Source organism: Hyaena hyaena, unplaced genomic scaffold, assembly GCF_003009895.1.
Source record: "Hyaena hyaena isolate Hyena2069 unplaced genomic scaffold, ASM300989v1 scaffold_147, whole genome shotgun sequence".
NCBI lineage: Eukaryota > Metazoa > Chordata > Mammalia > Carnivora > Hyaenidae > Hyaena > Hyaena hyaena.
The window spans coordinates 2550578-2577684 of record NW_024080779.1 but is presented as its reverse complement, the minus strand read 5'-3'; the positions used below and the strand labels follow the sequence as shown (position 1 = coordinate 2577684).

The following is a 27107-nucleotide window of genomic DNA, read 5'->3' as shown; positions in this document are numbered from 1 at the left end:
GGGGAGCAGGTTCTTTCTGTTGTCTTCTGTGACTTCAAAAGGACCTCTACGAGGAATGGGGTCCATCGGGAAGCTGTTCTTTTGCTGTGTGTTCCTGGGAAACAGACAAGAAGCCGGACTTTGTCTGTCTAGCCTCCTCCTGTGAGTGTTTAGCTGGGTTTACGTGCATCTGCTGGCTGTTTGGTGCCGTGAGGTTGGGGTTCCCTCCCCCCCATAAAGGGTGTCAGGATTCCCAAACTCTTTTCTTTACCTGCTTGAAAAGAACCCAGGTCCCTTAAATTCAATCCAAAGCGATTCTCTCACCCAAATGCCCCTTATTTCTTTCTTCCAAAACAAAGAAATGGCCATTTCTCTTAGAACTCTCAAGTATTTCGACTTAAATAAATATATATAACTAGTTAAATTAAGTAATTAAATTCAAATGAGATGAAATGGGAAATGATACGAGAGGGGCATTTGCACGGAGGCCAAAGCACATTGGCAAGGACAGAAGGTGGCTTTATCTGTGACTTCTGTTGGCGTGCCAAGCCTCTTTCTAGCTGATTCAGACTCTCTCAGCCAAAAAAAACCCCAACCCTCTAGCTTTCTGGCCAATTCCATTCTCCTCTGTAGCTTTTGTTTCTAAGATCAGGTCTGGCCCCAGGCAATAGGGTAAAATAGGTAAAATCTGTGTCTGGCTTCCCTCCGGTTATAACAGCAGAACTGGTGATTCAGGAGTCAGCAGGTGGAGGGGGAGCGTTGAAGCCGTAGGTGACGATACTGAGGAGGGAAAGTGAAGGGCAGAGCCTCCGAGGAGCCTTGCTCGCTCCACAAACCTTCATCGCCTGTCCCCTAAGCCCCGTGAGTAGACTCTGAGGCCCCAAAGGCACACCTTGGCCAGTCAAGAGAGCACGTCGCGCAAAAGGCCGGTGGGGTCAACGTGAGCAGTTGATGTCTGAGGGAAGGACATCGAATTTGGTGACCAAGCACATAGCTGAGGAAGCAGTGTCAGTAAATCGGAGGGGGTGGTGGAAGGTAAATCACAGGTGTTTTACAAGGACGAAGTGGTGGTAAAAATCCAGAGATGGTAAAGGTGTATTTGCTCAAGAAGATTACAGGTCACAGAGAAAGATGTCGTATGGTTCAGAGGTTAGCAGGTGGGAGGGCCAGGTCCTGTCTCATTTCTGTCAGTAAACAGAATTACCTGAATCTGATTTTAAGTGAGTAAGACCAAGTCATGGTTTTCAAATGACAGCACGCATTCGAATCACCTGGAGGGCCACCCGAATCCCACCCGCAGTTTCCTTTTCCGTGTATCTGGGAGGGGGCCTGAGAACTGGCATTTCTAACAAGTTTCCTTGGCCATGAAAAAGAATGAAATCTTGCCATTTGCAATGACACGGTTGGAGCTAGAGACTATAATGCTAAGCAAAATAAGTCAGTGAGAAAGACAAATACCATACGATTTCACTCATATGTGGAATGTAAGAAACACAACAGATGAATATCAGGGAAAGAAGAGAAAAGGGAGGAAAACCCTAAGAGACTCTAATGATAGAAGACCAGCTGAGTGTGGCCGGGGCAGGGGTGGGAAGAGGAGCTAAATGGATGATGAGCATCAAGGAGGGCACTTGTTGGGATGAGCACTGGGTGTTCTATGGAAGTGATGAATCACTAAATTCTATTCCTGAAACCAATCTTACACTCTATATTAACTAGCTAGAATTTAAACAAAAACTTGAAACAAACCAGAAAAAGAGCATGAGTTCTGAAATCTGAAGACGAGGGTTCTCATCCCAGGCCTCAGTTTCTCCTTTGTTAGCATGGGAACAATTATATGGGAACTTTTAGTTGGCTGTGAGAATTAAATGAGATCATATATACGAGGTGCTTACACACAGAGTAAGCACTGAATAAATGGTAGCTGGCTGTGTATTATCTGCATTCCCTTTAAATTAATTAGGATGTGTTTTTGAACCAGTTTGAGTCACCATATGGGGCTCAAGGTAGCAAAACATTTCTTTGAAAACATCTTCTATCTCAGAACTCACCATTCTCCCCCCTCCTCACTGGTAAGGATATTGAGATATGACCCTATTTCACATAGAAAAAAAATGATTCTCAAAATTGGTATTTTCACTTCCTATCTGATGTACCATCCAAAAAGCTTTCCTTAGAAGCAGTTTTTTAGGTGTGCATTTTAAGGTCTGGCTCCAGACTGAAGCCTACTAAACTTACTACTGTTGTAGAAGAACAATTGTGGGGGCGCCTGGGGGCTTAGTCCATTAAGCATCCAACTCTTGGTTTCAGCTCAGGTCAGGATCTCACAGTTCATGAGTTCAAGCCCCTCATCTGGCATCTGGCTCTGTGCTGACAACACAAAACCTGCTTGGGATTCTCTCTCTCTCTCTCTCTCTCTCCCCCCCACACTTCCTGTCCCTCCCCTCCTCGCACTCTCTCTCTGTCTGTCTCAAAATAAATAAATAAACATTTTAAAAAAGAAGAACGATTGTGGAAGATAAAAGAAAGAAGTATAGAAATTCCTAGCACCAAAAAAAAGAAAAGAAAAAAGAAATTCCTAGTGTCTTTTTTCATGGGATTAATATAAAAACATTGCCTGCCTGCCTTTGCCTGAGCCCGTTGTGCAGGGCACTACTGACAGTTATTTTATTGATCCAGTACATGTAAGTGCTACACTCATATTTATCACTAGACATGATGGTGTCCTATATAAATTAATATGTATCCTAATAACTGCTTCACCTTTGTTCTTGCTCATGTGGAATTCTTTCATGTTTATATAGATCATATTCAAAAGTCAACCACTTATTTTTTTTTAATTTTTTAATCTTTTTTTTTTTGAGAGAGAGACAGAGAGAGACAGTGTGAGCAGGGGAGGGTCAGAGAGAGGGAGACACAGAATCTGAAGCAGGCTCCAGGCTCTGAGCTGGCTGTCAGCACAGAGCCGGACGCGGGGCTCAAACCCATGAACCGTGAGATCACGACCTGAGCCGAAGTCGGACGCTTAACCGACTGAGCCACCCAGGCGCCCCTCAACCACTTATTTTTTAAGCATCTCTAGTTCCTTTAGTTTAGGATGTGTTGCAGTGAGACATACAAAATAAAAAATTTTTAATAAAAAAAAAAACCAGAAGATTGAGTCCCAGCCTTTAAAGAACTTATGTTTTAATAGACATGCTCTGAAAGAAATAATTCAAGAATAATAGCAAGCACTCAAGTAAGTATTACACTGAGTACTGTGGTCCTGTGTTGCACCTCATGGTGGGGAGGGAGGCACAGAGTCTAGACTACATGCTTGCCCTTCAAATATATCCAGTCACGTGAGGGAGATAAGACATAAGAGCATGAAAATTCAAATTAAAAAAACAAGAGTTAAGCAGTGATTGGGGCACCTGGCTGGAGCATGCAACTGTTGGTCTCAAAATCACGAGTTCAAGCCCCGTATTGGGGATAGAGCTTACTTAAAATAAAAAAATAAATAAATAAAAATTAAAAAAAGAGGGGCACCTGGGTGGCTCAGTTGGTTAAATATCTGACTTTGACTCAGGTCATGATCTCATGGTTTGTGGGTTCGAGCCCTGTGTTGGGCTCTGTGCAGACAGCTCAGAGCCTGGAGCCTGTTTCTGTCTTTCCCACTCTCTGTCCTCCCGCCCGTGCTCTCTCTCTCTCTCTATCTCTCTCTCTCTGTCAAATATCAAAATAGATGTTAAAATAAATAAAGTTATTTAAAAAAGAGTTAAGCAGTGATATGTCACAAGGGAGCACAAGTTGAGTTTCAAGGTAGCAGAAAAATTCTAAGAAAAAATTGAGGCAGGTGCCTTAAGTCAATAATAGGTCACAAAGGACAAAACGCCAACCGGCCAGCCAGCCAGTGCCCCTTCCTCACCTTACCATCAAGTTAAAGCGTTTTACAACCCACTGAATGCTACTACTTTTCTGACCAAAGCATTGACAAATCGATCGGTCGTAGTGATCTAAGAGTTTATATTTCCACCAAAGAGTATACGTATAGTAAGCGGCAAATCGGTAATGGAAACGCTGTCTCTAAAAGTAAAAATTTAAAAAGTTTTTTTTCTTTCCAGAGGGCTGATATAGCTGTTGCTCCACTGACCATTACCCTGGTCCGGGAAGAAGTCATAGATTTCTCAAAGCCATTTATGAGCCTGGGCATCTCCATCATGATAAAGAAGCCTCAGAAATCGAAACCAGGCGTCTTCTCATTTCTGGATCCCTTGGCTTACGAAATTTGGATGTGCATTGTTTTTGCCTACATTGGGGTCAGTGTAGTTTTATTCCTGGTCAGCAGATTTAGCCCCTACGAGTGGCACACTGAGGAGTTTGAAGATGGAAGAGAAACACAAAGTAGTGAATCAACTAATGAATTTGGGATTTTTAATAGTCTCTGGTTTTCCTTGGGTGCCTTTATGCAGCAAGGCTGTGATATTTCTCCAAGGTTTGTTTCCATACCTCCTTGCATTCTGTGGCCATGATCCATTCATGTACATCTGGCATTCACCCATCTCAAGTCCAGGTTTCTTTCATTTAGCATTCCATCCGATGACAAATTACCATCAAGCCATTTTGTTTGCTTGCGTCCATGAACCGAGTGTGTTCTCGGTGTTGTTTTGAATGCCCTTCATGCATTTCTATGGTATTGTGTATTTATGCATATTATAGAAAGCATCTGGACTCTGGATAAAGGCAACATTGTCAGCTAATATTAATAATTCTCGGATAAAGCCAGTACTAAGTCTTGATCAGATCAAACAGGCATGATTTCCTCCTTAATTGAGCTAAAGCATTTTCTCATTTGTCTGGATCTAGAAAATTTGAAAGAATATAGAGCTCTTCTTAAAAACCCCCCTACTTTCTCCATACAGTGACCTTTTTCACTTTGCTCTTAGAGAGCCTACAACTATTCATTGAAGCATCTCGCCCAAGTTTTAGAATTCAAACTATAAAACTACTAAAAGAAAACATAAGAGGAAGTCTATGTGATCTTGGATTGGACATAGAATTTTCAAAACACAAAAAGAACAATCCGTTTTTTTAAAAAATCGATAAGCTGGACTTCATTAAAATTCAAAACTTTCGCATTTCTTTTTTTTTATTTTTAATGTTTTATTAATTTTTGAGAGAGAGATAGAGACAGTGTGAGCAGGGGAGGATCAGAGAGAGAGGGAGACACAGAATCCGAAGACAGGCTCCAGGCTCTGAGCTAGCTGTCAGCACAGAGGCCAACGCGGGGCTGGAACCCATGAACTGTGAGATCATGACCTGAGCCGAAGTCGGACGCTTGACCGACTGAGCCACCCAGGCACCCCAAAACTTTCGCATTTCAAAAGACATCAGGAGAAAATAAAATACAAGCCACAGACTGGGAGAAAATATTAGCAAATCATACATCTGATCAAGGACTTATATCCAAAATATATAAACATCTCTTACAACTCATTTATAAAGAAGACAACCCAATTTTTTTTTAATTTTTTTTAATGTTTTATTTACTTCTAGGAGAGAGAGAGAGAGAGAGACAGCATGAGCAGGGGAGGGTCAGAGAGAGAGGGAGTCACAGACTGAAACAGGCTCCAGGCTCTGAGCTGGCAGTCAGCACAGAGCCCGACGCGGGGCCCGAACCCACGAACCGCGAGATCATGACCTAAGCGAAAGTCGGACGCTTAACCGACTAAGCCACCCAGGCGCCCCAAGACAACTCAGTTTTTAAAAAAGACAAAAGATTTGAATACCATTTCCCCCAAAGAAGATATACAAATGGCTAATAATCACATATAAAGATGCTCGACATCATTAGGCATTAGGGAAACACAAATTAAAATCACAGTAAGATACCTCTACGTACCCTCTAGAATGACGATAATAAAAAACACAGTACCGTGTGGTAGCGAGGATGTAGAATGATTGTAGCTCTCATCCATTAGTAGTGTGAATGCAAGATGCTACAGCCAAATTCGAAGGTGGTTTGGCGGTTTCTTATAGTTAGATACACACTTAAAATATGACACAGTGATTTCACTTCATTATTCACTTAGGAGAAAAGGAAACCTATATCTTCACAAAGACTTATAAATGTTCACAGGAGCTTTATTTATAATAACCAAAGAGTGGGAACAACCCAAATGTCCTTTGGCAAGTGAATGCATAAACAAAATGAGGCATTTCCATCCAATGGAATACTATTCAGCAATTAAAAAGAACAGACTACTGATACACTACAACATAGGTGAACTTTGAAAACATTAGAAAGAAGCCAGACACAAAAGGCTACATATTCTATGATTGCATTTATTGAATTCTATTTATTGAAGCTCCCATATTGATTTACTCCCTTTGTCCAGGATAGGCAAATCCAGAGGGACAGAAATTATGTTACTGGTTTCTGGGGACTTAGAGCAGAGAGAAGCTAGTCAGTACTGGGATTAGGGTGAGGCAAGTACAGCTGGGTACAGCAAGTTCAAGGGTCAAATTCAGTCTTTATTGAAAATTGTGATATTTGTTCAGCATGGATTTGTTTGGATTAATTGAGATTTTTAAAATATTGCACTAAGGCGTTATTTATCATGACTAATGAGATTTTGGTACCCCTTTAAATTTTGTGCATGGGGTAAATGCTTCACCTGCCTCATCTTAGCACATGAAGGAATTCTTGGCAGGGGGTTGGGGGGGATGTTCCAAAACTGGTTGTGGCGATGGCTGTGTGACTCTTAAGTTTACTAAAACCATTCATTGTACACTTCCATTGGTGAATTTGATAATATGCAAATTTCATCTCAGTGAGGCTACTGAAAATATTGAAATGTGAACGTCCAGGACCTCCCCAACTTAGTTTAAGTATTAACTCACCTAAACAAAAACAGTGTTGAATTCATAACCATAGACTATCATAAGCAAATGCAACATCTTTAAAATCGGGGGTGGGGGGTTTTTGTCTGAAATAAAAAGTTGTCGTTTTGGTAAAATTGAACATAAATCCAAATACTGACCAGAGTCCATTATGCAAATGTATGGGGATTTTCATTTGGAATATAAGGACCCAGAAGGCCACCTACTATGGTTTTACAGCACACTCCATTTTGAGATTATCCACTTGGAGCATGAAACATTTCAACCGAAGACTCGCAGCGTGGTAACCATCTTCCATTTCCTAGTATAACGTGTCTGGGGCAAGCCTCACTTGTGTAAATCACACCTTTTGCCACTCTCAGTCTGCATGGTTAGATTCTCCCAAATTCTTTCCCTGCCTGTTCCTTTTGTGTTCACAGCGTATGTCATTTTGTGAGACCACCCGGGAGTTCATTTATGTTGCGAGTTTCTTTCCTCGTTTTTTTTTAATGTTCATTTGGAAACTCTGGTTTCTGAACGATCCCGTAATTGAGTGATGTTTAACATGGCTGGTAACCTGTGTTGAGGCAATGCTAAAGAGTCATTAAGGCTAGAGATTTTATTGGCTTCCGTAAGTGAATTTCCAGAACTAAATTTGTGATAGCCCCACTGGAGTGCTGCATCCTACTCTGTACACTTACACGGGACTCCTCAAAAGCTATTTGTTTTTGGAAGTATTTATGCATATGGCTTCATTAAGTAATAACTTAAAGATGATGACCTGAAAACGACAAGCTGGATAGGTTTTTTTGGTAGTAGAATTTAAGCTGTGGCTCTTCTGTGGCACTGAAATATATCAAATTCTTTTTTTTCTCCAATATACAGATGTCATTATACTGCACTAGATAGTGTCGTATAGAACAACCACTTTCAAACCCTGTGACCATATCCCTCAGTATGAAATACGTTTTCCCATCATGACTCAGTCCATATATATAACAGAAGTTTCACCAAACATTACCCTTGCAGTGGGCCATGAACTTGGATATATTGTTCCATTTTGGTTTGGTTTTTTTTTTTTTTTTTTTTGAGTTTTATTTATTTTGAGAGAGAGAGAGAGAGAGAGCGCGTGTGCAGGGGAGGAGCAGAGAGAGAGAATCCCAGGCAGGCTCCATGCTGTCAGCTCACAGCCCAATGAGGGGCTTAACAAACTTAACAAACTGTGAGATCATAAGCTGAGCCGAAACCAGGACTCTGATGCTTAACCGACTGAGCCACCCAGGTGCCCCTCCTTGGGTTTTATATGCCGGTTACCACTCAGCCCAGCAATGGGGCACACAGCCCTTGGAATGGCACTGGTCAGGAGTAACACATCGTATCTTTACTGTGCTTTTGAGTAATAAATTATTAGTCTGTACATTGTCTACCATATGGGTGATACCTCCTTCAATACTGTCTTTTGTGGCCTTCCAAGGAAATTATATCTTTAAGCCTCTTGATACAATTTTATGCTTTTTAGCATATTTATTCCTCCTTGTCTTGAGAACCCTAGTGGTTATATATTTGTGCTCAGCTGTATACCAGAAAACTGCACTGAAATGTGCTTTTCTATTAACAGCTTTCGAAATTCCTGATGATGACATAGTTGCACCCTAAGATTCATCGTTGCCTTGACCGCACGTGCCAGTGTTCCACTTTATTTCTGTTAGAAATAAATGCAGACCCTCCAGAAAGCCCCGAATGCGAACATACATTGTACACCCTGACTTGTCCCCAGATTGAAGGAATTCTAGGAGACCACATTTTAAAATACAACTATCAACTATTATAGCAGGAGGAGGTGGCAGATAAATTCAGCCAGCCGCTTGAGTTTGCTGAGGGCAGAGGGACAGTGGCCCTCCCTGACCCCACCCCACCCCCCCACTTCCCCGTAAGGGCACTTTCCCTGCGTTCTCATATGGATTTTTCAATCCTCAACGCGCTGCCACAAGGCGGGCCTTGTACTTATTTTGAAATTGGAGAAGGTGACCCTGGCGTTAAATCATTTGCCCAGTCACGCAGCTCCTGGCAGAGCCGGTATTCAAACCTGACTCCAGGTCCACAACCTGTGCTCTTTCCGCTTCAGGCTGCTTTGCTCACATCACAGACCAAAGAACCGGACGCAGAGAGATAATGTGACAGAGGCCAGGGTCCTAGGGGTTTGGAGAACCAGCAGTACAAACCGTTTCCAATAGCACACGCCGCCTCCCTCTGCCGACCTACAGGCGCGTTGCTCAGCCCATTCTTTACCCCGTGTTCGCACACAGGAGCGATTTTCCAGTCTCCCAGCCTCTGTCCAAACCTTGGCTCTACCCCACTCATTAAAGAACAGAGGCGGTGAGCACTGAAAATGCTGTCGAGCGCATGTTCACTCAAAGGAACAGAGCAGGGAATCAGCAATGAGACGCCAAGAGGAAACCCGAGCATCATTCTATTTCCATCAAATACAGGTACTGATGGCGGCCTAGAAGCTTAAAGAGCACACGTCAATATCAGGTTCGATAGTTTCAACTAGTCCCGTTGTTCGGAGTGAACAATTCAGCTGGGGGCTGAATCCCCTTCAGAGAGGGCGATCAATGTGATGAGCTGAGGTTCTCTCCATGTACAAACCGATTTGTTTGGGGGCAGTCGGGAGGAGAAAGTATAAGGAGATTCCATTCAACCCCGTTCCCCTTGACAGAGGATGGGGAGATAGGCAGTGGGTGTAGCCAGATGGAGGCAGCGTAGTGGTTAAGTACGTGGGTGCCGGGTTCGGCTCACTAGATTCACAGTCTGCTTAGCAGCTGTGTAACTCGGGGCACGTTACTAAATCTGGCTAAGCCTCAGCTCCTCCTCTGTGAAATGAAAAGCTCAGTACTTGGCGTCTAGTGAGACCTCAGCAAAGGTTAGCCACCATCATTATTAAACCGGCTGCTCTTAACCACCCTGACATCACAAATACTAACAGTTAATGTCGTACTTGCATTTGAGTCCCTAAAACTCCTTAGGAATACAGCTGAAATTTGAGTCAGTGCCGAAGAGCTGATTTCTGATGAGAAATGACCAACAGCATTCCTTCTTGAATCCACAAAGTGCTCTCCTTAAGGATTCCACCTGGTGCAAATATTTTGGCTGCATTATTCTATAATGGTGTACTGATGTTGACAGAATGTTACACTTTTTTTTGATCTGGAATTTATTTCCTTTGTAAAACTTGGAAAGAGCCTTGCTAAGCAGTCCGAAGTGCAAGTTCTTCCAGGCAAATGCTCCCCCTGCTGACTTTCTTGGAAGCTGCAGGGACATCTGAGGGCTAGCCAAGTTGAAGATGTGAGGATTGGGGGAATTCTAACGGAGAGAACATGCTAACTTGAACCTGATTACTGGGTACAGATTATTCCAAAGGCACTACTCTTCATACTTCAGGGGCGCCTGGGTGGCTCAGTCGGTTAGGCATCCGACTTGGGCTCAGGTCGTGATCTCACTGTTGCATGCGTTCCGAGCCCCATGATAGGCTCTGTGCTGACAGCTCAGAGCCTGGAGCCTGCTTCCGATTCAGTGTCTCCCTGTCTCTCTGCCCCTTCCCCGCTTGCATTCTGTCTCTATCTCTCTCTCAAGAATAAACAAAAAGCATTTTTTTTAGCTTCCAAATATTTTAGAGGAGTGGGTAGGACATCTTTCCAGGTTAGTTGACAACCTACGTCTTTTTGTTAAAATGGAATATGTACAAAATAATAAAAGACACAAAGGGCATGAAATGAATGGGACAGAAGAAGGCAGGATTGTTTTTCTACTCCATTTTAAGCAACATCCTTTCCTTTGCCGATGTCTGACCAGTGTCTCATCCTCCTGCAAATTCTCTTCAAAGCAGTAGTGACGTGGTGATAAATTAATGATGTAAGAGCAGCATTTTTATTGCAACTACTTCATGACTGTTCTGGCTGAAAGCCGTAGTCTTCAGTCTTTGGGAGACGGTTACTTAATCCCATCAGAAAACACTATACGAGCCAAAGATTGATTCTGCACACTTTTTAAAAATCTGTCATAGATACAGCATTGAATAGAGTGCAGACAAGATCCGTATTTCGGAAGAAAAGAAGGGGGGGGGAGAGAATGATGAAGAGTTTGTGCAAAGGAGAAGCAGTTACAGTTTCTGCCCTTGATCTTGCGAAGCTAGTAAAGTGCACATTTCAAAATTTACTTACAGGATGAAGGTTACAGCACATAGCTCACTTTTATTATCATTTCAGAGGTCATAAAATACATTCTACTATTAACTCAGAAGCTCTACTTCCGTATGATTACAGATAACAAGAGCATTGTATATTATTTTGCAGTGTTTTTATGTCTGTTTTCCTCTTGTTGTTAATCTCCTTTCATTAACTTCACGCCTCCTCTTACATTTCTTCAAAAGGAACGATATGTTCCTTATGATGCATTCTTATAAATACTAAATGTGCAGCATTTTATAGCCATTTCATTATGCTAACCTCAAAATCTGTCTTGCGCAACAAAACTATTTGAAATGAATGTTAAACATTGTGAAGCTGCGTTAATGGAGGGAAAGAAACTGGAAAATGACAGGTCTTTTTAACTCAACTATAAAGTCTTGTCTTGTTTTAATAGATCCTTTTAAAAATGTCATGGGGCTGACCCATCAGTCACTTTTTATATAGCCTCCCTGTGAAATGTGGGTTTAAATGGCTTTAGTTTCATTAACGAGAAAAGGGAAATGTAACAATTCTTACAGAGCCACTTCCCTGTGAGTGCCACTGCACCTTTTCTCAGTGAGAGAGGATTCAGGCATTCACACCATGAAGGAAAGTGGTAGAAATTCTACCGAGGCTCTTGTCAAAGCTACTACTGCCTTGAGGGGAGAATGTTGAACGCAAGCTTGTGCATTTAACACGGATTCCAAGGAAGCTCCTTTTCCATCTGTGCCGAGGCTTCTGGATACTATTACACCATTTCTATGTGAATATTCACCAAAATTCTCCATGCTTATAGGGATATCATCGTATTAACCGCGTAGTTGCCAGAGTCCATAGCCATGTCTAAAGGGGCCACCAAAATGACCGCTTTGCGCTGAGGTTTATTTTCAGTCAGGTCAACAGCCGATCTCAGCGAAGTCCTCCAGATCAACCACATGATTATCTGAATCACCTATTACGGTGGCCAGAAATAACCAGATTATCATGTGCAGGCTTGATTTTAGATCATACAGACACAATCCATTAGCGTCAATAGAACGGCACAAGTGTAGTTTCCAGAAATTACGGTATTTTCCTCCATATTTCGAGTAGACAATGCAAAAACGACCATTGGCATTCGCAGCAGCTTCACACACCCCTTTCCGTCCCAAACCGCGGTTCTGGAGAACCCGTTCTCCCCCTGGTGTCGGGAAAGCCCTATCCTTCCAAATAAGGACGGCTTTCACAGTTTCATTCCAAATGAACAGCAGATAATAAACAATAATTATCCAAACATGTTTGGTTTTCCTGCAACTATAATTCTCAGTTATTGTCAGAAAATTGTACCTTCTATAATTTACACACCATTCCGGACTGTCTCCTACAAAATGTGACTGTTTGGTAGCACGGAAATGTGGGCATTTCTTTCCTATTGTGTAAGTATACATGCTTTATTTCCGATTTCTCCTCTCTGTGCCTCAGTCTCTTCATCTGTTAAATGCCTCTGTTTTCTAATCTGGATAAACAGCACCTAACCGTAGGGCCGGTGGGCTGAAAGAGTTGACCCATGTCAACGCAAAGCAATCAGAACAGTCTGGCACACAGGAAGTGCTCAGGAAGGGTTAGCTATTATTGTCATCATTTTTATTACCCTATTACTATGGATGCTACTTTGGAACATTAATCTTTTATACGGGAAGATTATTTCCAGAGTCAGATCCGTCGAGAATAAATTAAATATATATGGCAACAATGAAGAAAGACTATAAGGTCCGAATTCATAATTGAAATATCCTATAAACTTTAAGCATTGGGAACTGTAACACATTCTCTCTGGCTCATCCAGATGTTTTTATCTCTTCTGATTAAAAGGGACGTGTTCCCAGATGAAATCCTGAGAGAATATAACTATTAGTCAGAGAAATCCGTTGCAAAGCAGATTTTCACGTCTGAAAGGCTAAAAGTGACTGAGTTCAAAGATAAAGAAAGAAGGGTTGTTTTAAGCATCGAGCGCTTTAAAAAATCAAGGAGTTTTGTTTCCGTTAATCAATAAAGAACACCATTCATCGACACACCTGCCAAAATTATTTGATCAGAGTGTGAAATCAAAAACACCTGAATTTTCCAGGGGCTAGTAAAAGTAAAAATTTTCCAGGGACGCAGGAATTTAAATTTGCCTCGGCATGGTAAAATGCAAGCGCAAACGGAGAAGGGCTTCGTCTTCCAGCTTTCAGCCCAGAACTGCCCTCTCTTCCCACAGAGCCTGGAGACTGCCAGGCTCCTACGCCCATTCTTCACTTCCCAACACAGTGGCTTCCTTTCCTGGGAGCTGTTCTGGGCACGGGAGAACGTAGCCTAATCAGGATGGAGCTCTGCCACAGAAAGGACTCTCCTAGAGATAATGCGGCAATGTTCTCTAGAACCCAGGGGCCGGATTTTCATTTCTGCAGACAGAGCCAGCCTCGAGCAACACTGTCACGGAGGTGAAGTTGCCTCCGTTCAAACCCCAACCCATCACTGAGCACTCAGTGCCTGAACGGCCCCCTCGCTTCCCACAGACCCTCCCCTGAGCAGCATTCATGATGTAGGGACCGTGGCTCCCAACCGTGGTTGTACCAGAGCTTTACACAAATGCTGCTGCTTAGGCCTAACCCCCAGAGAGTCTGACTTAGATGGTCTGGGGCGGAGCCTAGGCATTTTGTATGTGCCGCCGTGCTTGGTGTTATTTTGTCTCAAACTTCCCAGACGACACTGATGTGCAGGCAGAGTTGAGAATCACTGATGTAGAAGGACAGTATTTCTTAGTCTGGTCTGCAGACCACTGCAGTCACCAGTGACGCGTATGAAGTGCAGGTTCTTGAGCGCTGCCGTATTCCAAATTTGCACTTTCACAAACACCCCCAGGTCATGCCAAAGGCATAGTTACATTTAACCACAAAATTCTCCCTTATTAAAACTTACCCATCTTCTGTCCGATTCTCTACTAACTGGATAGACTAATCCACGAAAATGTGCTAAGAGGTCCTATTGAAGTTGCGTGTGAACATTTTGACCAAGGCTTCTGAAGAAAATGCACAGGGTGATTCCAATATGAAGAACCTCTGGGGCAGGCTGGGGAGGATGGTTTTGTCCATTTTGATTATTTGGGGCGGCGGGGGGGAGGTAGAGGTGGAAACAAAACTTTTAGTGCCCCTCAAATTCTATTATCCTGGTAGTTCCTTAGTTCACTCGAGGCTGTCCTTCGTGCTAACGCTTGTTTCTAAAAGCAAAGAGTTTTGATCCCTGGATCTGAGCTCCGGAGCCCCACTAGCCATTTATACAAAGATCATAGTGCATATTATCTTACGGCTCCTTGCCTCATGGGTGACCAACTCCACAAAATAGCCAAGTCTTTATTAAATTTACTAAACTCAGAGTGAAGAGTGCTCATCCGCCCACACCTACGCATTTCCCTTCAGATACGAAAGGGGTTTTGACTTGGCTTCTCTCATGACATCACCTTGCATCTGTGGCTCTCAGCGTTGGCTATACCTTGTAATCACCTGGTGAGCTTTAAAAAAATATATGTCTGGACCTCACCTCCCAGGTTCTGATTTAACTGGTGTTGGGCAGGCTGAGCATGAGGGGTGTTTGTGGGTTTTGTTTGTTCGTTTGTTTTTGTTTCTGCTTTTTTTGTTTTTTGTTTTGTTATTCTTGTTTTGTTTTGTTTTGTTTTTTTACAACGGTCCCACATGATTCTACTGTGCAGGCTCAGAAGCACACAGAGCTCACACAGGAAGAGAATCTCATCAGTATAATTATTATGTGTCATCAGGAGCCAGTAAAAAGAAGATATTTTTTCTAGAATTAAAAAAAAAAAATAACCAATCCGACTTTGCAAGCCACGTCGGCCTGAAAGACATTATGCGTGTACCATCATCACATGCCATCACCACGTGGGGTGTTAACATGTTACTTTTGTTCGCTGTTTTCATTCCCTGACATTGCCTACTTCGACTCTACTGCAACCACTTCAATTTCCAGAAATACAGCTAATGATTTTTTTAAACTGAAATCCGGCCCCTCCGGGTCTGGACCGCTCTCTGTTTTGTCTCGTAGGTCGCTGTCCGGGCGGATTGTTGGAGGGGTTTGGTGGTTCTTCACCCTGATCATAATTTCTTCCTACACTGCCAATCTTGCTGCTTTCCTGACTGTGGAGAGGATGGTCTCTCCCATAGAGAGTGCTGAAGACTTAGCTAAGCAGACTGAAATTGCATATGGGACCTTGGACTCCGGTTCAACGAAAGAATTTTTCAGAGTAAGTGCTTTGCAGTTAATCAGGCCTGCTGGCTTTTATTTTATCATCTTCTTACAAAGGCAAATTCGCAGTGCTTTTAAGGGACAGTTGGGAAAGTGTGGGGATGTTATTGAAGCACAGCATCTTAAATACAGCCCTGCCTGGCCGGTGACCTAATTCATTGTTGTTTCAAGTAAGACTTGTGTGCGCCGTAACAAGTGGGATATAAGGGCACTAAGCTTGAACTCCCGGGTTTGAATCCCATCCCCGCCACAAAGTGATTGTTTGTCCTTGGGCAAGTCATCAGCCTCAATTGCCTTACTTGAAAACTGAGGGGACTGAACTAAATAAATGATACGCATTCTCCTTTCGAGCTTTTATAAAAGTAGTGATTTTATGTCTCAGCAGTTCACAGAAGTTAGGTATTTGACTCTAAGACTCTGAAGAGTGATAGACTATAAAATTAGATATTCTGTGTCAGACACTGGTTTCCTATTGAAGTGTTTCACATTTATTTCAAGTGTTTGTATACATGCTGATAATGCAGCGTTCAGGGAAGGCGATAATTGTTTTAATTTCTTGAGTACACTTAATTCCACCCCTTCCACTCCATCGTAGGCCCAATCTTAGTGGGGAAACGGCAGGTTGTTCACTAGCAAAAGGTAGTAAAGCTACATAAACACTGTCAAGAGGAAAGATGAAAGGAAGTCGAAGCAGAAAGTTCTAGAAGGATAATATGATGGACAAGCCACTTTTACATAAACTGTCAAGATCTTTGTTCTGCCAACTGGACTATGAGAAAGGCTACCAGTGGAGGGTTTAAAAACTCAAATGTTTTTTTTCAGTTGCCCCAACGAGGAAAGTATGGTGATTAGAAAATGGACCCATTCTATAATTACCATTGCCTGCTACCATGACCACTATAACTGGTTGTAGCAATGATCCAGAGGCCACGTGTGTAGTAGGCAAAGGGGAAACGATTAGTCTCCTCAACCAATAATCAAGTTATTGGTTGGCAGGTGTAACTACTAACTTTTCCTCAATGTCCAGGGTAAACAGATATTGATTCTAAACCAGCTTACTTTGAGAAATCAGTAAGAAATGTGTTTCTGCATGTATTATCATGAGATTTGTCCAGTTATTTCATGGAAACCCACAAGTACGTTCCTTAAAATTGTAGCACTTAGCTAAAAACTATTTTCATTCCTTGAAGGAGAAAGCATTCATTCTAGAGCCCTTTCAAGAATTCTCACTGGTTCTGGGTATCCCTTTCTCACTTTTACCCCTGTTTACTGAGCAGATCAAAATCCCCAACTAGGGAACTAGCTCAGTATTGGAACTATCAATGAAGACCTCCTGGAACTAACCTGGCCTTGACCCTCACCACTATGGAAGTCCCAGAAACGTATCTAGAAATAACCCCCTGCCTACATGAAATCAGGGCAGCAAGCCAGCGACTTCCATCTGCTGCATAGTCAGCACATTGTCAGCTCCATGGAAATCTGGTTTGGTATCAACCTTCAACAGCATCCCAATAGGCATCAAGTTGCTGTATGAAGTAATTGATCCCTTAGGCTATCAAGACACCAGACTTGGACCCTCTGATAAGAGACACTTGTTCCATTGGAAAGCGTTTTACCTTCAAAAATGATTAGAAATTAGGAAGGTGTACTTTAAATGGTAATCAATAGATGGCATCAATTCCCATTAAGCTTTCAAAGGCCATTCATCCATACTGCAGGCAAAGGACCCTCTCTGGGAAGATTTATGAGCACAAACGCTTGAAAGCATGACCAAACAGTCATTGTCTCCACACCCAGACCCCATCCCCCACACACTTTGCGTCTTTCTCAAAAACCAGGAAAGTATCTGCTAATCCATTCGATGATAGTTTCATTAAAAAGCATCATATTACCGGAGCCAATTTAAATCAACATCCAATTCGGAGCAAAGCTATTGCCACATTCTAACTGGTTTGCAGTTTCTAATGCTCACCGATTCCTAGTGACCTTTACAGCCAATGAGTAATTCGTACGGAAATAGAGCTGTTATGAGAATCTGATTAGAGAGGGAGCTGGATATTTCCAGGTATAAGAAAATGCAAACCATTTTCTAATTCTCACGCACCACTTTTTCGTTTTCCCCAACTGGTTGCTCATGACAGCATTAGGATTCTATGGGGAAGTTCTTCAGAGCAGCACACGAAGGTCGATGGTCTAACTGTGGAACTGAGCAATCTAGAAAACTCAAATTTTTAAGCCTGCTTGTACTGAAAATGCCATGTAAACCTAGCAAAGGGTAAGGTTGGTACTCATGTAATACGGGGGGGGGGGGCCAACCCATTGGTCTTGAGGTCATTTGTCCTCTCCATGGTCCCCACCCCACCCTCCTTGAACCATATAGATCCGAGAAGACAGCCAGCCAGAACCCATCATCTCTCGCTCAGGGACTCCCCCTAACTAGCCTGTCTCCACCCCTGCCCCAGCGGTCAGTGATCTCAGGGCACTTTTAAGAAGGGTCCCTCCTCCGCACACAGGAAAAAAGTGAGGGCCTCAGATGGCATGCCTTCTGAACTTTAGAGAATAAAGCAAGATCACGTGCTGCATTTACAAACATAACATGAACTCATTTCTCCCTGTTCTCACCACATACTAAAACCACAGGGACCAAACAGTAATACCATCAAACAGCCCAAGGCCAGTCCTCTAGTCCTCCCATTAAGAGAGAGAAATAAATAAAATACAATTCCTTTCTAATTGCCCTGCAGACATTTTTACTCATCCTGGATAAGGCTGCCTTAAAATGATGGTATTTTAAAATGACTCCTTTGTTTCATTTTTGAGCTATCCTTAGCTGTCATCTTACAATCACACAAGTCACTGGCACAGAGGGACCTGTTCCATCTGGAAAGGCAGGGAGGGACTGAGCAAAATGCGAGCAGCTGAAAGAGACGTCTGAAATACTACCGTGAGCCCTCTCGACTTGAAACCTGATTTCCTTAGACAGCAGCTCCAAAACTAAATGTCCCAACCGCAGTGGAGGCACTCGTGCTGAAAAACAAGTCGACAGCTTTATTGTCATTGCCCACAGAAATGCCACTATGATTTGGAAAGCTGCCCCGAAATGATCATTCTCCACTAGGTTTTGGAAATTTAACCTGATACGGATTCATGTTAAAAAGTGGCACTGGGAGAAAAAGCATTTCCAACATTCTCCCTGCCTTCAGACCCCCGGGAACAGTCGATGACTGTGAGGCTCGATTTCTTTTCCAGATACTTGACCAAATCCCCACTGAAGGTAGTTCAGGCCATTCAAGAAGGTTGCGGGTTGTTGTTTTTTTTTTACATGTTTTTATTTATTTCTGAGAGAGTGTGAGCAGGGGAAGGTCAGAGAGAGAGGGAGATGCAGAATCCGAAACAGGCTCCGGGCTCTGAGCTGGCTGTCAGCACAGAGCCCTACACGGGGCTCAAACCCACAAACCGTGAGATCATCACCTGAGCCAAAGTCGGACACTTAACCGACTGAGCCACCCAGGCGCCCCAAGAAGGTTGCGTTTTTAAACGAACTGTTTAATATTAATTTGAAGCCCTTTAAGAAATTAAATATAAAAGGAGAGGAGCAGGGAGAGAGCGAGGTGCTCTCGTGCCTTGGGTGGGACAGAGGAATCGAACTTTATCTGGAGACCACCAAGGGGGACTGTCCTGACCTGACTTGCATGAATTGTACGTCCCACATGGCACAGCTGAATGTCCTCATGCAAACTGTTTGTTGGAACATGGGAGGCCATGACAAGTTGTTGTTAGTGGTCATATTATTTTTTTTTTAATGTAGGCTGTAATGAAGAGCCCTCGAACTGATTTGAAAAGCAGTCCCTACTAATAGTATTTAGATCCTGCTTACACATTCACAATCTCTCTCTCTCTCTCTCTCTCTCTCTCTCTCTCTCACACACACACACACACACACACACCCATTTTCATTTGGAGTCCACGTTTCCACACTTCTCAGTTATCTATTTTAGGGCCTTTGAAGTACATGGGGAAAGGAGAGAAATCTCCTTTGCACCTATGCTGAGTGTTTTGACCTTTTCACACGATCAAGGAAACTAACCATTAATCTTTACGCTGGGTTACAACTGAGCTCTGTACGCCTCAGCCCTCCCTAGCCCTTAACCCATGCCCTAGCCTTAGGAAACACGCCAACATATGAAAGCCTTTTGTTAAAATTTTCTCTCCAAGTACTACGATGAATTTGCCATTTTGACAGACAATAGACTTGGACAACTCAACCAGATTTAATTAGTTTGAAGACACATATGATGTGACCAAATGTTTGGGGACACGGCCAAGCCACACACTAGGGAACACGCAATAGCGACGACAAGAGACAAGTTCGACACCGAGAGATGGAAGGTCAGAGACATCTGTTGGGCCCACTACTTGGCAGATTTTAAAAAGAAAATTCGTTGTTTAATTTTGACGTGACTCTCTTGACGCCACCTTCTCAAAACCAATCTCCTTTTCCAATGTCGCATGATACGTTGCGCGACAAGACTCCTAGACCTCACAGTCAAGACTGGGGCGGAGCAGCAGGCACAAGGTGAGGCGAGGGAAAGAGACACTCAGCCAGCTGCTGGCCTTTCCCGCCCCTCCGCGGCCAGGGCTCTGTGGTTCCATAGGCCTTCCTCGCCGGCAAGTCTCAGGCCGGGTGGAAAGAACACTCCAAAGGAGTAGATGTTGGTTGACCTGACGACTATGCACGACCGACCACACACCTCATATCTGTGTCCAAGAGAAAGGAGGAAATGCGACAATGAAGACAGGCTATAATAATGCCCTAGATTCTAGTATTTATTCATCAGTCTTTCAATAACTCTTCTTTTTAAGTTTGTGTATTTATTTTGAAAGAGACAGAGACAGCTTGAGTCGGGGAGGGGCAGAGAGAGAGAGGGAGAGAGAGAATCTCAAGCAGGCTCCACACTGTCAGCACGGAGCCCAATGTGGGGCTCGAACTCGAAACTGTGAGATCATGACCTGAGCCAAAACCAAGAGTTGGATACTTGAGTGACTGAGTTCCCCAGGTGCCTCTCAATAACTCTTTTTTGGAGCACTCGTTAGGTGCCAAATTCCAGGCTAAGCACTGAGGGTCCATCTCCATAAACAAAATTAAATTTCTGTCTGTCTGTTGTCAAACCACATGAAAATGCCTACACAGGGCCTTCCGCCATATTTGGAGGATATTCGGGGGGATAGACGAACTTGAATATAGGCATCTCAGGAAACTAGATCATCACACCCTCAAGGGCAGCTGACAGTGTTTATTTTTATATTGCTGCTTCTCTGCACCAATCTACGGGTACACTCTATGATGAATAGCGCTAGGGTTAATGATTCTCCATAACCCAACAAGAGGGTCACTCAGGTACTGAATAAAGCAGAAACAGCCTCTACCCTCCGGGAGCTCACCATCTAGAGGGTCACCAGTTTTCAACACATATTCACACACATTACCACATTCAATTCACACAACAATCCTGCAATACACGTGAGACAAAATGACATTGTGACTTGACGAATGTCGCTCAGCTCAGTGGGGAGGAGCTAGAACTCTGAGTCCAGATTGGGTCCCCTTTCCAGCCCATCTCAGTGCCGTTCTGGTGTGAGTGTTCACAGAAACGGGAGGGCTTTATGCACGAATCAAGCTTCTGGTGCCGTACCTGCTAAGGCATCTGTATTATATCTTGGTTGATCTTTGTTTTTATTTCTCTTGGTGGCTCAATTAGAAAAGCGAACCTATACACACTTTTAAATGACACTTTCCCATGCTCTATAGCCTCAAAAGGATCCAAGATAAGAAGGCAAAGAAAAAGAGAACAGCCATAAAACTACAGCACGTGCCACAAACACAGCAAACCTCTATGATTCACAGCTGAGTATAGTTCCTGATATGCCCAGGGTTATGTCATAGCTGGATAAAAGTGGAAAGAAAAAGAGAGAGGGCAAAAATGATTTCTAGTTCCACATCCACTGGTGACGTTCTTGTTTTTCTTTGGGTGAGAAGCATTTGGTCTTGGTTTCCTCATCTACCGATGGGAATATTCTCTGCTCTACCTTCCTTATGAGGTTGGCAAGAGGATAATATCACAAAAAGCTCTTGAAAAGGATGAAGTTTTCTACAAATGCCCTGAGACTTTAGGGAAAGGGCCCAACAATAGGGCAATTAAAGCTTAAAGACCGTCCAGACAAGGCTCTGTGGAGATGTGAGGGAGGGGTACTTCTCAAGAACAAAATAAGATAGGGGCGCCTGGGTGGCTCAGTCGGTTGGGCATCTGACTTCAGCTCAGGTCATGATCTCACAGTTTGTGAGCTCGAGCCCCGCGTCGGGCTCTGTGCTGACAGCTCAGAGCCTGGAGCCTGCTTCCGATGCTGTGTGTCCCTCTGTCTCTCTGCCCCTTCCCTGCTCATGATATGTCTCTCTTTGTCTCTCAAAAATAAATAAATGTTTAAAAACATTTTTAAGAAAAAGAATAAAATAAGATAAACAAAGTCATCCCTGCTGGTTCAGTGGAGGAGAGGCGGGTTTTTTCCTGGCTTTGGGAAGAGAGAGAAAGCTCATTTGTATTCTCCCTCACTTCCTCCAGATCCCACCCCTACCCCTGTGATAAGACATTACTCCTGACCTCATCTCTCACTCCATCTTCAGCCATTCCTTCGTGGCCTGCAGATTCAACAACTCCAATACACACGATTCAGAGCCGCCCTTGAAGACCACCGAGAAACTTCAGGTGCTTCCAAGGGGGCCACGCAGGCCATCTGCCCAAAGTAACCAACCATATGGATTTCGTTAGCCTAGCTCTGGTAGTCCTACAAGGTAGCCTACTTGCTTATGAGAGCATTTCACAGCCCAGAAAGCCCAAGGGGGTTAAGTCTCCCTTTTCTTTGAGCCTACCAACTCTCCCAGACAACACCAGGGTAATTAACCCCACACAGGATCCCCAGGTCTCTGGGAGAACTCTGCAACTCTCTTTCTGAGAGTAAGTCACCTCAGGATCTCACTTTCTCTTCTTAGCTGACAAAATCAAGTCACCTCAGCGCTGCTAGTTGGAGGGGGTGGCCCATCTGCTCAATTAGACCTTCCTTGAGTTCACCTGGCAAGCCTGCCCAGGTTAATTATTTAAGTTCTCCTTCATCACCACACCGACATCTAAAAACCTGACCATCAGGATCACGTAAACTTTCAACATCCTGAAACTCAGCAAATAAAAACATTCGGGAAACCAGAATGCTTGGCTACACTCCACTTTTGAAAGGAAAAGGCAACTCGCACAAATAAAACCTTGCTATGAATTGTTTTTCTTTTGGGGGGGGACAAAAATGATTTTACTTTTTTATTTAAATTCAAGTTAGTTAACATCCAGTGTTGTCATGGCTTCAGGAGTGGAACCCAGTGATTCATCTCTTACATACGATGCCCAATACGATGCCCAGTGCTCCTCCCGAAAAGTGCCCTCCTTAATGCTCCTCCTCTGTACCCCCTCACCCAGCAACCTTCAGTTTGGTCTCTGTATTTAAGAGTCTCTTATGGTTTACCTCCCTCTCTGTTTTTATCTTATTTTTCCTTCCCTTCCCCTATCTTCATCTGTTGTGTTTCTCGAATTCCACATATGAGTGAAATCATATATCTGTCATTCTCTGACTGACTTATTTCACTTAGCACGATACCCTTTGGTTCCATCCATGTTGTTGCAAATGGCAAGATTTCATTTTTCTTCATCGCCAAGTAGAATTTCACTTCTGGACTTTAAAAATTCCTTGAGGTAGAGTTAAACCCATCTTCGTTCCGTTTGAAATGGTTTAGAATGTCACCTGTCTGAAGGATGGACTTGGATAGTGATGATCTATTGCATTTCTTCCCACTTCTGATTGTGAGCATCTGTCTGTACATTATTCCCAAACCTTATCTCCCATCTGCACACTCCCTGGTGCCCTAATGAAGAGGTTCACCTGAAGGTGGTTAGCTGCTATGCCTAACAAAACCTGAATTGTAGAACTGAGTCTTACTTCCCAACTTTATGAAAATTCTTATGTGTTCACAGCCTGATTTATCTAGGTCTCCATTTTATCTCCTTTGAGTCTCTGATCTGGGTTATAGACTATTTCCTGTATCATCCAGTAACATTGATATTCCAACCCACTGAGTGAAGAATCCCATCCTACACACTCTGGGAATGAATAGGAGATGCCATGCAGACCCAGAATCCAACACGCAGACAATAGGGGAGTCGGGCGGATTAATCAAGAAAGGTTTATGGAGAAAAGGACATCTTAAAAATATTTGGAGAGAAAAGAATTTTAAAATAGTTCAGGGGGTTTGTGATAATATATGCATGACCCAAAAAAGCCCCCAAGAACAAATAAACAACAAGACCATGACTTTATATCATGTTAGACTATGGCTACTATTGACCGAGAAACTGTTAGTTTTCTGTAGGGTTCACACTAAGATTTGTTTGCACAAGATAGCATATGTATATATGTTTGGGGGAGGGAGTTTAGGATGGAAAAAACAGTTTCCAAAAAAATATTTCTTTGAAACAATAGTATCACGGTAGAAATCAATCTATAGACTGCCACAGGTAAATTGGAAATCACTGCTTGAGACCAAGGTGCTCTGAGCGCTGTCTTATTTCTGATTTCATAATTCACATTTGGCATGTGAAGATGAGGCTCATTAAAAAAGGGACTCTCCAAAGAATACTTTGCTTTCTTTTAAATGAGTTTGGGGAACCAGTGTTGAAAAGCAAAATCTATCTCTGCTTTGGCAAACAATACCACATGAAAGATTTCAGAACCAACCTTTCATTTTTAAAAATAACCCTACTATAATAGACATTATTTCACCAAAATAAACAGCTCCTTTCCTGAATGTCATCGTATTAATGAGGTTATCATGAAGGGAATCATATGAAAGCCCCTTTGTGCAAAATTTTGAAGTTTGATTTCCAAATATTTGTATCCTGCCCCTTTCTTCCAGACAGACACACATACACATGTGTGTGCATACACACACACACACACCACCACCACCACCACCACCACCACCACCACCACCATTTGGGTAATTGTAATTAACAAATAACTGAAGTTTATTATATATGAAATCAGCAAGGAGCCACCTGCCCCACTGGCCAAATACTGAAGAACATTTTTGCTTTATTTTCTTGGCCTGGGGTTTCAGCCAATTGGATGAGCAAGAAGGTCGAGAATAGCATGGTCAATGATTAAGGAGAAATATAAATAAATTCAAGGAGGCTTAGATAAATTCATGTAATACAGAGCCATCGAAAGTTGTTAAAGGTAAGAGACAGATGCTTGAAGGACACCTTCAGATTTTTTGAGTTGACATCAAGAGAACAGGCATGGCTTCTCATAGTTCCTTGTCGACCTTGTCTTCAAACACTCCTAGCTGGAATCACCCAAAGAGCTGACCTACAGGGACTGGCCTACAATTTTTTACAAGATTGTTTTTCACATCATAAGAATTGAGACTATTTAGCCTGAAGAACATAGGCAGCAGTGGAATATATTAGGATTGTCTTAAAGTATTTGAAGGGTAGACATTTCAAAGATGAATTGCACTTGTTTTGTGGGGCCCTAAGGGACAGAACAAAACTCAAAGGGTAGATATTATAGGGATAGAGATTTTTGGCTCGTTGTAAAAAGAACATTCTAATAGAGCAATCCAAAAATAGAATGGGCTGTCTCCATAGATAGTGAGCTGTTCATCTTTGAAGGGATTCAAGATTAGGCTAATGGCCACTTGTCAGGGATATTGAATAGGGAACTCAATAATCTGATGAATGACTGCACTAGAGCAATGTTTTCCAACACTGGTTGCATGTAAAATCATTTCCAGAGCTATTTGAAAACACAGATCATGGGCACCTGGGTGGCTCAGTCCGTTAAGCATCTGACTTCGGCTCAGGTCATGATCTCACGGTTCATGGGTTTGAGCCCTGCATCGGGCTCTGTGCTGACAGCCAGCTCAGAGCCTGGAGGCTGTCTTCAGATTCTGTGACACTCTCTTTCTCTGACCCTCCCCTGCTCATGCTGTCTGTATCTCTCTCTCAAAAATAAATAAAACATTTTAAAATTTTTTTCAAAAAATAAAAAAACACAGATTATTGGTCTCATGCCTCCTCCCCTCATGTTGATTCCATAGGTTCTATTAATGTATTAATATGTATTAATTAAATGTATTTTTAAAACATTTTAATGTTTATTTATTTATTTTTAAATATTTTTATTTATTTCTAGGAGAGAGAGAGAGAGAGAGAGAGAGAGAGACAGCATGAGCAGGGGAGGGTCAGAGAGAGAGGGAGACACAGACCGAAATAGGCTCCAGGCTCTGAGCTGGCAGTCAGCACAGAGCCCGACGCGGGGCTCAAACCCACGAACCGCGAGATCACGACCTAAGCGAAAGTCGGACGCTTAACCGACTAAGCCACCCAGGCGCCCCTAATGTTTATTTATTTTTGAGAGAGACAGAGAGATGGTGTGAGTGAGGGAGGGGCAGAGAGAGAGGCAGACACAGAATCTGAAGCAGGCTCCAGGCTCTGAGCTGTGAGCACAAAGCCCAATGCGGGGCTCAAACCCAGGAACCATGAGATCCTGATCTGAGCTGAAGTCAGACGCTTAACCAACTGAGCCACCCAGGCGCCCCTTAATCCGCATTTTTTAAACCAGCACCCAAGTGGCTCTAACACAGATGACTAAGAGCCACTCTTTGAAGAATGTTTGACTCTACAACATAGAAGAGAATTTCTACTTTGATAACTTGGATTTGCTTTTTTTGTATTATTCCTATGTGAAGGATGCTGGGCGCAGGCTGGAGGCTGGGCCTGCAGGGCAGAGAGAAGCCTGAGTAGGAGTAGCCAGGCCTGTCTGGCAGGAAGAGGTAAAAAAAAGAGAGTGAGCACAGCTGACTGGCAGAGCGGTGGCCTCCTGCTACCAGTGTTCTGTCAGGGATGGAGAGAAAGGAAAAACCTTCCTCCGATCGACAGGGCCCAATGGGAGACGATTGTTTCAGGGACTGGCACCTGAAGCCTTGGACACCCCGAGTGCAGACAGATACCTACAGGGAAGCTGAGGCAGTGGTATCTGACTGGAGACGATGGGCAATAAAAGTCCTAAAAGTGAGGAGGAAATGACACTGTAGGGGAATAATGTCCAGAAGCTTCGAAATATTGACAATTTTTTCTCCTATGATCCCTATGACACCCTTCCTCTTCCATTGCTCATTGACTGCACGAGTCTTGGGTGACCAGGACCATTGTATTAGCATCTTTATGGACCCTTCAGCAAGCCCCTGATCCAAACTTCCCATCCTAGAGGGCCGCAGGTGATCAGGTACAGGCGCTGGTCATAGGTGGGGATTTGGATCGGGATGACCTCGGTAAAGGCTCTGAGTAAGAGGAATTTCTTGGGGGAAATGGGGCAGAAGTACAAGACAGACCAGGAGCTCTCTCCTTCTTTCCTACAACTGCCCTTTCCTTCCCTTTCCTTTCCTACTCTTACCTGCTGGGTCTCAGGTGGCCAGGGCTGCTATATTTGCACTTTTATAAAGGCTTCAAAGAACCTCTTTACCTCAAATGGCCCTACCTGGAAGAATCTAGGTGAGCATCCTTAGGTGCTAGGCAGCATGAAAAAAACAAAAGCAGTCGATCCTCGAAAGAAGCAGGGCCACAAGACATTTCATGAAGAGAAAGAAAACAATGGGACAGAGGG

General features: G+C 43.2%; 1 protein-coding gene across 1 annotated transcript in view; it reads left to right on the top strand.

Annotated features, from left to right (window-relative positions):
• GRIA3 (glutamate ionotropic receptor AMPA type subunit 3) overlaps nt 1-27107 on the top strand; it is a 282660-nt gene that overhangs the window by 210723 nt on the left and 44830 nt on the right. The window contains exons 12-13 of the mRNA XM_039238823.1: nt 4083-4453; nt 15144-15342. Coding sequence (XP_039094754.1) covers nt 4083-4453; nt 15144-15342 — 570 coding nt within the window. The remainder of the gene's footprint in view (nt 1-4082; nt 4454-15143; nt 15343-27107) is intronic.